This window comes from Pteropus vampyrus, unplaced genomic scaffold (genome assembly GCF_000151845.1).
Source record: "Pteropus vampyrus isolate Shadow unplaced genomic scaffold, Pvam_2.0 Scaffold97, whole genome shotgun sequence".
Taxonomy (NCBI): domain Eukaryota; kingdom Metazoa; phylum Chordata; class Mammalia; order Chiroptera; family Pteropodidae; genus Pteropus; species Pteropus vampyrus.
The window spans coordinates 7,856,172-7,868,408 of record NW_011888878.1 but is presented as its reverse complement, the minus strand read 5'-3'; the positions used below and the strand labels follow the sequence as shown (position 1 = coordinate 7,868,408).

The 12,237-nt window shown below is 48.0% G+C and overlaps 1 protein-coding gene across 10 annotated transcripts in view; it reads right to left on the bottom strand.

Moving 5' to 3' along the window:
- The window catches only part of IQSEC1 (IQ motif and Sec7 domain 1), a 117,208-nt gene that overhangs the window by 35,555 nt on the left and 69,416 nt on the right, over window positions 1–12,237 (bottom strand). For all 10 annotated transcript variants that reach the window (XM_011364469.2, XM_011364471.2, XM_011364475.2 and 7 more), the window contains 2 exons: window positions 7,545–7,839; window positions 1,666–2,915 (listed from right to left, as the gene is read on the bottom strand). In XM_011364469.2, the coding sequence (XP_011362771.1) occupies window positions 1,666–2,915; window positions 7,545–7,839 (1,545 nt within the window). The remainder of the gene's footprint in view (window positions 1–1,665; window positions 2,916–7,544; window positions 7,840–12,237) is intronic.

Here is a 12,237-nt window from a genome sequence, read left to right as displayed (position 1 = left end):
CAGACAAGACCTCTGAGGCATGAAGCTATACAGAAGAATACGCAAGGGTATACAGAAGGAAGTAACAGCTCTGGGCCAGGCTGTTGACAGGTCCTAAGAGCACATACATATGCACAGAGAAAAGAATCTGGGAGAAGAGACTCCAACATGATGAAAGTCAAAGGGGATGTTTTCTTAACCAATGGCTTTCATTTTCTCTGGAGAACATATTCATGTAATTAAAAACTAAATACAGCTTAGAAAGACTCTACAGAGACTAATGCTGGTTGGTTGAGGGAGACTGTTTTTTCTGGCTCCACCTGTCCACTCAGCTGGAATTCCTATATCAAGATAAGCCTCTGCTATCAGGACACAGCCTCTGTCAGGGACCAGGTAAGCGTGGGTGCTGGGGAAGCTCCCAGGTTATCTCAGCCTCCCCCAGGAGGGCACGGGCCTGGGTCTAAGTTGATCCAGGAGCTAGCTGTACCCAGGAGCAGGTAGGGTAAACTTCTGGGACAGAGCTCAGAATGGGCTCAGCAGGACATGACCTTCCCTGTCCAGTGTGCTACTCTAGGCAAAGTTCGCATAGTGGCAGGGCGGACTCTTACATGCAGCAGGCTATGGGCAGATGGGAGTCTCAGGAGAGAGCACCCCTGGCAGTTCAAGGCTCTTAGTTCTTAGTTGAGAGAGGACCAATGACCCACAGCCCCTAAATGCCCCTATTCCCACCCTCTGGAACAAGTCTCTTTGTATCTCCTGGATACTACTTCCATTTGCACCAGGGATGGCTCAAAAGTGCCCATAAGACTTCCTCGACCTAGGAAATGAGGAATCAGGGAAGTGTAGGTCACATCCTCAACCCTGGAGGAGCTAGCACCATATGGCATCCAGTGACCCCAAATCTTAAAGGCCCATAGAGGGAAATGATATAAAATCTGAGGTTTAATAACCAGGGCATGCCAACATCCCCTCTATGGGGGTGCCTAGCCCCCCTTCCCATGTTTGTTATTTTTGGCAGTGCTATGTATGTGTCTCTCTCCTTAGATCTGCTCTCAGGACTGCTCTCATAGCACCTTTTTTAAGAACCCATTAGCATGTTATCGGCCACTCAACAGGACCCAGTTCATACACCTCCCAAAGGGTGTCAAGGCTGGCTGAGACTTCTGCTAGCCCAGGTTTATGTTTCCTCCTTCCCCCAACATGCGCCTCCAAGTCCAGCCTGCACCTGCCCCTGGAGCTCTTGTTCAGACAGACTGCATCACGCCCTTGCACAAAGATCTTTTCACCTCTCATCACCCAGAGAAAAAGAATTTAAAACCCTGGAGTCTGACGTTCATAGCCAGGCATGGCATTACACACTGCAGCAGCCTTTACATAAAGTTTCCTGAGCACCTACTGTGTGCTGGTTACTGTTCTAGATACCAAAAAGGACCCAAACTTGTGTTGCTTTAGCACAGAAAAGCCCCCTCACTCTGCCTCTGCTCAGCCTGTTACTGTCTGCTCACCCAACACTGCTCACCAGGCTCCAATCTCCCCTACAAATAGCACTAGCTAAGCTAGGCACTGCTGTAGGGCCACACTCACAAGTGCTCACAAAGGCACTGGAGCATAAGAAGGCCCCGAAAGAGGTCCCTTGGGTGTCACTGCTCCACCCTACTCCTCCCTACAGGGCTGGAAGGCACTCACTTGTTGAAGAGGTTGAGGCCAATGCGATAGTGCCTTTTACGGATGATATCGTTGCTGAAGGCAGGTGAGTCCCAGCTGTTGCGAGTCTCCTTGTGGTAGGTCTGCTTGCTGAGCGTCTGTTCCCGCAGGCTGTCGCGGGATGACGACTCAGAGCTACAATTGATCGTGTCATTAGAGTTGGATGTGCTGTTGATGCTGTCATTGTCCCCATCTGAGTAGTCTGACTCAGACTTGCTCTGCCTGTTGGCTGAGCCATTGATGGCCAGGTGGCTGTCAAGGGGCCTAGGGGGCCGAGGCCGCAACTCTGGCTCCTCCCGAGTGAGGCCCTTGGGAGGGCCACTGTGGGGACCATGCTTGGGGCTGCCCTGCTGCCCGCTGAGGTTGCGCTCGTAGGCACTCTGCCTCTTGAGTGAGCTGCGGTCTGAGCGGTCACTGAGGTCCACAGAGCTGTCACTGGGTGGTTCGATGGTGAGCAGTGGGAGGTGCTCCACCCGTAGCCGATGTTCCTGCCGCTCAAGTGATGGTGTGCTCTGACAGCTCGTGTCCGTGTCCCCCTTGTCATCCTTGTGAGCCAAGGCCCAGTAGTCCTGGGTGGCACCTCCAGCCCGCTGCCGTAGGTCTAACTCGGTGCTGGATGGCCGGTGCCCCATCTGTGAGAGGGGCAGTGGTGGCGACAGTTCCTCTTCATCGATGTACAGGGTGACATCACTGTACGAGGCTGTCATTTCGTCCAATTTGTGGTGGTCCACGGCATGCAGAGCCGCCTGGGGCTCAATGTCCCGGGCTCGCCCTGTGTCAGAGGTTGGCGCCTCCTCGGCATGCAGGCTGCGGCAATTGAGGGCATCGTCGATAGACTCAGCCAGTGATTTCACCTGCCGGGAGAAGGCGTCCTCCAGCTCTGTGATGGCATCCGTGAAGTCGCTGGATGGGGCTGAAGACTTGAGGGCAGGCAATTCACCGAGGTCACTGCACTCAGATGGCACCAGGGCCCCCAACTGAGAGCCATCATCAGTCACCGAGACCTGCTTTCCCTCAAAGTAGGAGCTATGCATCTTTTCGGGCCCCTCAAAGGAGAACTGCATCCTCATGTTGGACAGCACAATCCGGCGTGACATGCGGTTTTCTGACATGGAGCTGCGCAAGCGCTCAAAGTTTTTGTTCATCTGGTACTGGCGGAAGGCTGTCTGGATGGTGCGGGCCGCATGGCGGGTCACCAGGCGTCCCCCATACTTCCTTTCTAGCATCTCCACCTGGAGAAGGAAGGAAGAGGAAAGTGAAGACATCTCCTTGTGCTGGCGCAGCACAACACCGACCAGGAACGGTCATTCCCATTTCCCAGTCCCAGAGCAGCATGATCTGGGAAGGCACATCCCCAAGCTGATTAAAACAACGATTGGGGCATGCTGATGAGGTGCTGGAAAATCTGGGATCCAAGGTCAAATAAGACGGAGAAATACCATGTTAAACTTAAAGCAAATAAGTTTCCTGAAGGACTTCTTAGAATCTTTAAAAGGTGGTAGTTTCCAAAACTTCTTTGGCCACAGAAGCCTTGGCCCTCCCACATCTTGTGGCTTGCAGTTTAACAAAACTTGGAGAAGTTGGAAGAGGTGAAGGCAGCCCTTCCAGAGACAAGAAAGCTGAGGCATGTGCAGATTAAAAGACTTATTAAAGATATGAACAAGGTTCTGGGCACTGAGCATCAGCCATAGGCTTCCAGCCTTGCTTCATTTCCATTGCCAAGCTGAGTAGGCTTCAAGGACAGACGCCTGGGTTTTAAACCTGGCCCTACTCAGAGGATTGTCATTACTTGATGAGATGATGCAAGCGCTCAGCACATACTAAATCCAAGGACAACTGGGGCTACAAGATCCTCAACTGCATTCCTAGAACGTGTTGCCAGTTTATGGGGTCCCCAAGTCCTCTCACAATATAGATGGGGAAACTAAGGCCCAGAGAAGACACCTAACACATACGCAAAAGCCTCTAGACTTGGGAGTTTAAAGATGGGGAAGTGCCGCAGGCAGGCAAGAGGGACTGGGACTCCCCAGCATGACACATGAGCTTCCTAAAGTCCTGAGGACTGCTCCCCATGCCTCAGTCCTGAGTGAGAAACATACTCCTGGAGCTGGAGTCAGGTCGGTTGGAATCCAAGAAAAAGAATGGCTTCTCTCAGGGGGCTGGGCAGAGCAGGCACCTAATGTGGGACCAAGAGAGCTCTCAAGTCATCAGGAGCAAGTCACACTGCTCAGGGAGGCAAAGTACCCCACCCTGTTCATCTAGGTCCTACCTGCTCCATGCTAGGCATCACACCAAAACTGGCAGACGAGAGAGACAAGGTCCCTGCACTCAAAAAGCAAAAAGTCTATGAAGGAGAATAGACAGACACACACATTACTGAAATAAAACCAAACAGATGCTGGAGTCAGGGGAGAGGGTTGCTCAGAGCCACTGTGGGGGCTGAGAAGGAAGGGCTCGAAGCCTCACAGGTCCAAGTGTGGGTCCTGGTCCCCTTGCTTGCCAGTTGGTGGCCTGTTCACCTCTCTGGAAAGTAAGAGTGTGCCCAGCTCCATAAGGCCACCCATCTCAGGGATGCCAGCTCCCCCCTGAACACCAGGCATGCCAGCTTTCTGGGGCCCAAAGGAGGAGTGGCAGGCAGGGCAGAACTGCTATAGGGGAGGGGAGGGGGTACATGTGGACCAAAATGATTTTTCAAAGCCTGGCCAGGGCCATAGTCAGCCAGCATGGGTCTGTTTTTTTTTTCTCACCCTGAAGTTACTGAACGCCATCCAAAGAAATGACTTCACTTCCGCATCTACAAGCAGAGTTTCTGTTTTGGGGATTTTGAGTAGAGCTTTGAAAGCCCATAGGGTCAATAAAAGGCCTAAGGCTGAGCTCTGGCAAGCCGTCTCTTCTCTGCCCTCCCAGGCTTATGGTCCTGGGCACCTTATGTTAGCCTTGATGCTAGGGCTACCAGCTCAGGTCCAGAACTCACACCAGGGCCATTTTCTCCTGTTAATTTTGGACCTCGCAAGCCAGGCAGCAATCCTGTTTGCCTGAGACTGGTTCCAAAAGGCACTTTGGGAAGGCAGAAATGGGCTCTGTGTTTCATCATCAAAGCCCCTCTCGGTCCTTCCTACCTTACCTCCCCCAGAAGACACACATTGACCCAGGCCGGCTCTTACTCATCTCCCGGACTCACCATAGTCATTCTTCCCTTTAGGTCAGAACTCAGCCAAGGCCTGGTCTGAAAGTTTATTGGGGCACAGGGGAGAGAATGCAATCAGTATGTGCCCATCTGATATGCATTATCCTCATTTGATACTCCAGTATGCAGAGGGGCTCTAGAATCCACGCTAGCCAGAAGAGGCTCAGAGAAATGGTTTGACGAGGAGCCAACCCCTAACTGAGGCTGTCTCACCAAGCCCTCACTCTCCCCTTAGAGGGGCACTTCTCAACAGTGGAGATGAAGAGCTGAGAGGAACACCCTTTCACAAAACAGAAACGCTACCTCTCTCAACAACTTAGGCCTCCTGCTCTCACTGACAGGAAACCACTGGAAGGTGCAAAGACTCAGGGGCCAGATGGAAAATCCATAACTTCCCATTGGGCTCCTTTCACTTAAACAAGACTCTGTATTACCCAGACTTGAACTCCTCTTGGAATCAGGCACCCTACATTCATATGAAAATTCTCATGTAATCTGTCCTTTTCCCACTTTTGCCAGTTGAATGCTCAGCAGCCTTCAATATCATTTCCTCACTCACCTCCTTACCACCTCTTCCCTGCCATCCTTTCTCCTAAGTTTGTTCTGCTCAGGGACTTTGCCCTCACCTCTTCCTATAAAGCTCCTTTCTCAAACACCCAGTTCCAATGCCACCTTAGAGAGGTCTTCTCCACCACCCTTATCCTATGCTGTCACCTCCCATGGTCAGTCAATTTCTTTCCACTATTTCATAATCTCTAGAGTTTGTATCACTTTTTGGAATTAAACTATGTCTTTATGCTATCTTGTCCATGGTTTATCTTATGGACCACAGCATTAGCTTTAGAGCTGGAGCATAACGTTGTCCACCGTTGACTCCCCCAGTACCCAGCATTGTGTCTGGCACATGGTGGGCATTCATGTATTGGGTGAAAATGAGCAGCTGTGACCATATTAAGACTGTATGAAGCACCTGATTATCTCCATAGGCTTCTATTAAATCTTAACCTTTCTCAATTCTATTTTAATGGTCCTACTGCAGATGTCCTCTACTACAAACTGTTTCTGATCCACTTCTGATTGCCCAAGCTCAGTGCCCAGGAGCTAGGGAAAGCTGGGCAGATAACCAGCCCTTCATGTTTGCACAATTGCTTCCTGGCTGCCTTCGTATAACTGATAAATAGAAAAGAGGCTGTTCTTCCTGCAGTGGGCCTGGCCATGGGGCCAAATACCACAGAGGTAGGGGGCTATTTGCTCCTACAGCCTGACAAGGGGCCATTTGCTATTAAGCTCTGGCCACCTGCCAGCTCCCCTCTCAATCTCAACTCACAAGTAGAAGGATGAAGAGAGATCAGGACTGAGGTAGGCAGGGCTGTGAAAAGTCAGTGGGCAATATCAAGAACAGGAGAGGAAATGCTGGTAGGCGGTATTAGTGGGGGAAGATCCACCTTGCAGTACCCACATTGCTCCCTTGAGAAGTCAGAGGCACACAAAGCCCAGACCTCTGTTTCATAAAAGACAAAAATGAAGACTGAAAGCAGACAGAGGGTGGCCAGGCCATGGGATAGATGTGAGCAGCAGAGAGGGTAAGGTGACTTCTGTAGCCTGGTGTCTGAGGGGCTGCTAGAAAGGATCCTGCTGATAGGCCAGTGTAGAGATGGCTGCCTGGGACCTACAGGAGATTGACCAAACTCAGTGCCCAGGAGCTAGGGAAAGTTGGGCAGATAACCAGCCCTTCATGTTTACACAACTGCTTCCTGGCAGCCTGGGACTTCTGAAGCCTGAAACTTTCAGTTTCACACCTGAATTCTTATTAAAGTGCTTACTATGTGCCTGCATTCCAAGGAGGCTAAAAATGAGAACTCTTCCCCACAGTGACCTCCTACTGCCTCTGCTCCCCAAACCCAACTGGAACAAGCCTTTCCTTTCTTCCCTCAACCCTGAGAAGCTGCCTCTAGATCTTCCTGGAGCCAGGCTGTGGGGCACATCCTCGTGGCTTTGCACACAGGTACTGCCTCACAGTGGGTCTGGGCTGAGACCTCTGAGGGAGAAAGTGCAGCCTTCAATGAGGTGATTTTCCACAAGAATGCTAAGATATAAACTGGAGAGTATATAATAAGCAACATCTCCTCACTGGCTGTGGTTGGGCTTGGTGTTCTTTTCAGAGTAAGAGCTATTTCCTTTGTAAACTGACCTCTCTTCCTTCTCCCCAGAGCTCCTTCCACAGACTTCCTAAGATATCAGGCCTCTCCTGGGACCTAAGAACTTGAGTGCCCAGCCACGCAATCTGTGTCCTTATGGTGTCAGGCCTTGACAACTGGATGCCTAGCACAGCCCGCCAGACCCCAGCCAATTAGGGCTATGAACAGTGCAGAGGCAAAAACCTGACTAAAGAAATGTCTAATAGTCCAGTCCATCCACTCTGAATCCCTCCACACATTGGTAAGAGCAAATCATGGGGGGGTCAGTCTAAGGCAAAGACCACATTCTTGAGGAATATGTGCCTAACTCATTTTTCTATCTGTTGGAGTGCAGGACATCAGCATCTGAGAGCTGAGAAACTCTTACTACCTCAGGCGGCCTTAGTAAAGGGTCACATCATTCCTGGAAAGACACGCAGCAGGCAGAACAGCCCTGCTGCCTATTCCTCAGTAGCCAAAGGGCCACCCCCACCTACCTGCTTGTCCTGCAGGTCAGAGGAGAGCTCATAGCTCTCAGAGAGGGAGCGTGAGCGCTTGATGGCCTCCTCCTCGGCCTGCTTGCGCAAGATGGAGGTCGAGTGCTGCAGCTTGGGCCTCCGTGTACGCTGTTGCTGCCCCGCTGGCCCCGAGTATAGCCCATAGGCACCCCCTGATGTGTGCTCGTAGTGGTCCGGGCTCAGGCAGGAGCTCGGCACTAAGGATCCTTGGCGGTAGGCTGAGGGGCTGTCCAGTGAAGTGCAGGTCTCGCTGCTGGGGGCCTCACCCTCCACACTGCAGAAAAGAGAGGAGACGCCTCCGGTGAACCAGAAACCAGAACTAAGGCTTGAAGGGACACCAGGAGATGGGAGGGGGGTATGGCCAAGTGGCAGCCCATCATATTCCAGGGAGAGTCCGCAACACCGTATCTCCCTACTTCTCCCTTACCCTCCTATAGTTGATCCTCCCACGCAGCCAGAGGGACTCTACCAAGGCACTCTGCTCCAATCTTTCCTTAGGCTCACCTCCTCCAACATCTGTAAAACTCACCCCTGTAAAACTCACCTCTTCCAACATCTGAAAAACTCACCTCTTCCAACATCTGACATACTTTACCAACTGATTTTGCTTACTGTCCATCTCCTATACGAAAATGCCAGTTTGTGAAGACAGAGGCTTAGTCCATTGGACCACTGATAATCCTAGTGCCAACAGAAGGGCCTGCACATAGCAGGTGCTCGGTCAGTACCTACTCACTGACTGAATGGATCCTGTCACTTTCTCTCCCTCGCTCCTACCATTGCATTAAGTAAACCACTGATTTTTGAATTTTTTAAAAAACAGTAATTAACAAAAGTGACACTTTACTGCATAACTACTCGGGGGTCACACATTGTACTGGTGTTGTTATGGACTAAACTGTGTTCCCCCAAATCCATATGTTGCAGCCCTCACCCCTAGTACTTCAGAATACATCTGTATTTGGAGATGTATTCTGAAGTACTGGGTCTAAAAAGAGGTAATTAAGTTAAAACAAGGTCATTAGTGCCCTAATCCAATATGACTGAAATTCTTGAGAAGATCAAGACACAGACACACACAGAGAGATGACCCTGTGAGGACATAGTGAGAAAGTGGCTAGCTACATGCCAAGGAGAGAGGCCTCAAAGTGAGCAGCCCTGCTGACACCTTGACCTCAGACTTCCAGCCTCTGGAATTGTGAGGAATAAATGTCTGTTATTTAAGCTGCCCAGCCTGTGGTACTTGTTCCAGTACAGGGACTTGCCCAAGGTTACATGGGTAATGAGTAGGTAAGTTGGGATTTAAGCCCAAGTTAGTGGGACTCCCAAGACAGGGTGCTCCCCTCCATCACACTGCTCCTCACCCCCAGTACATATCCTTCTCACAGTTCCAAGCACCAAGTAGGCGTGGGGCGACTGGGGAATGAGGTGGAGGGGACAGAGAGGGAATGATCCCAAACTCGTGAACTTAGATGATAGACATTGGTTGCTGCTGGAGATTGCTTTTCAGCATAGGACAAGGTGAGAAGGGAGAAATTTATATGTCGTTTCTAATACAGCTTTTTGTATTTTCTCCAGTCATACCCTTCCATTTCCCTGTCACTGTAGAATAGCACTCAACCTTTAAAAACCAACTAATCCCTGGAAGTGGCCTAGCAGACAGAAGGGAACACAGGCCCTACACAGGATGCAGTCCTTCCTCAACGGTCCCATCTTCAGACCAATGGGAATGTCTTGCATTCAAGAGCCTAAGGGACAACTGATCTACCCCTGCCCAGCTCTGCTTCCATTGCCTCCACTTATTACAAGGACTGGCAGGGACTGATTCATTGCCAAGAATGTGAGACTATTCACTGACTCTGAGGAGAGACAGACTCAAAGTAGGGGCATGGGGAAGGAGACCCTGGAGCAGAGAGGGCCAAGATAAGGCTAGCAGACCCAGGCCACAGGAAGCAGCCTGCCCTTTGATTCCAATTCTTCCCTAAGCCAGGGGGTAGGCTACAAATCCAACTCGTAGTTTAAGAATAGGACTTCCCTTCCACCAACTGGCTCTGGCCTCCAGGAACATGCAGTGGTTCTCTTTGAAAAAGGACATTCCATCCAGCTCCCCAGAAGCTAAAGTGTAACAGACGTCTTTCCTTCATAAAGAGCCCTGGGTTTGAAATTAAGAGACCAGGTGCTTTGCCTTGATACGGCTGTGAAGCAGGGTGGGTGGGATCTTATTTCAAGGTCTGCTTCCCTATCTGTAATATGGGTGGGTGGGGCTAGATGTCCTTCTTCAAGGTCAGAAGAATACCACCCTTCAAGACTCTCCTGACATCAGTCACCCAACTGTAGCTTCCTTTGGGCCTAGTGTGGATGCGCTGGGTAGGGAAAGGGATGGGAACATGTAGAACTTAAAATTCTACTATTGTTTTATGGACGAAAAAGAGGCTCTGTAATAAACCTAAGCAGAAAGTAACCTCACAGGGTGATCTGATCATAATCCTAACTGGGCAGGTCATAGTGGGTAGTCATGCCCCAGGCCTATAAAAGGTTCAACTTTGTCTGAAGCAAATCCTCTCCATTGTTTTTGTGCATCTAGGTTAACACATCTTTGAAATGCTCTTCAGACCCCTAAGAAGCATAATCACCCTCAAGGGAGCACATAATTTTGTTAACTATCCTGTACCTTGCTTCTCCCACCTTCGTGTAATCTGCCTTACATTCTCTCCTTAATTACAATGTATAAAATAAACTACAAAACTATCATTCTTCAGACCATTTGAGAACCTGCTTCCAGCATGTCATCAGTTTGGCTTAAATAATCAGGTACAAAAATTCCTTACAGGTTGGGATGTTTCTTATGTTGACATTTACTTGGCACAGTCCGCAGGAGTCTGAAGAAACCCACCCAGGACCATCCTGTGGTCCTGGATCTGGTGCTAGGTGCCAGCACAAGCCCATTGTGCTCCACTGGCTCTCTACTTCACATTAGGAAAACTTGAGTGAGTTTTCTCTTGGAATCCTGGACCTCCCTGCTTTAGGTAGCAGATCCTGACTTTATGTGAACTATTCTTGGAAAATCCTCAAGGTAGGTAAAGGGTTGAGGTAACCCAGGGAAAGGAGGTTAAAAATGGGTTGCTACTTAAAAAGAATTTTTTTTTTTAATTGGATTGCTTACTGAGAGTCTGAACAAAACCTTTGCTGGTTAAATGAAGGACTAAACTCTCTTCAACTCTGAAAGAGAAAGGACACTTGCTTCCCCAACCTGAATCACAGGTATTCTTAGTGACTAAGGATCTTTCTGGGGTTGCCTGAGGAAAAATTTCCTCTAGGGTGTGAAACAGTCCTATAGGGATATTCACCACATTTGGCTAGTCTGGAGATATGCGAGTAAAGGCTGTTTTTTTTGTTTTCTGTTTTTCTAGAAGTCTGTTCAGACTCTACAGATCTCAAAGGAAAACTAAAATTAACAATGGATATTGTGCTTCCAAGGCTGACAAAACCCTATGACAGTCAGCCTCCCCATTAACACTCCAGAAGGAAGATGGCAGAGATAAGGATCCTTTTATACTTGTAAATTAATTGTTTGCACACACAATTAGAAAAAGCCAGCTATAAAATTATGCAGAATGAAACATTTAATTGGTCACTTGAAGTTTCAAGAAGAGGATTTAGATAAATGGATCAACCTATGATATAGTTTAAGTGGCAACCCAATTCTTTGAGGTCTTAAAAAAAAGCTGTCCTTATTTTAAAAGGGGGAAGGTCATTTGAAACTTGACTTGTCAAGGACAGATAAAACTTTGAAGTGTCTTTTTATCCCAACTTCCAAAACAAAATTTGGATCCAACTGCCCTTTTATAAACTAGTGAGTTTTTCTCACGGCTAGACGGCCTCTTGTCTGTCTGTATGTGTGTCTATATATGTATGTTGTAAATGTGAGATAACTTTCTACTTCCAGATGGTATTGTTAAAATTAATTTAATAAATTATAATTAATTGATTTTGAAGGCAACCACTTGTAAGGACTGGGTATTCTAAAATTCTCAGAAATATAGAAACTAACCCAAATGCTTTTCGAGTTTATGTGATCTAAGATTAATCCTTAGTAAATAAAAGCTAGTTTAAGTTTGTTGGTTTAAGTAGAACAGACATATCTTTCAAATTATTGATATTAAACATAGTATTTATATTTTACCCAGTTTTACAAAAATAAGTCCATGTTAATAATTGACTTTGACACCTATGAAATATGTTTCTAGAGGTTATAAAATGTCTTCAAAAATTTGACTTCTTAGTTTTCATTAGAAATTAAGGTTTTAAGGGTGAAAATCTCAATATATGTAACTAAAACTACTAGGAATAACTGTGGTATTCAGAAGTCCACCAGGAATACCTAAAAAGAATTTATGTTAAATTGTGTGGAAAGCTTTCTAAAATAAGTGATAGAAAAAACAAATAGTCGGGGCTATGGGAAACCCAGGATGGCTGCTTAGCTCTTCCTTGATCCATGGTAAACCCCATTTTTTGTTTTTTGCATTCTTTCATGCATCTTAGTGCATTTAGGCTGGACTTAAATTAGATGAAGGAACTTATGAGTTAACATTACTGAAAAGAGACAAAGACTTTAAAATCATTGACTGCAACCTGAAGATTATGTTTAATGGAAAGGACATCAAATAAAAAA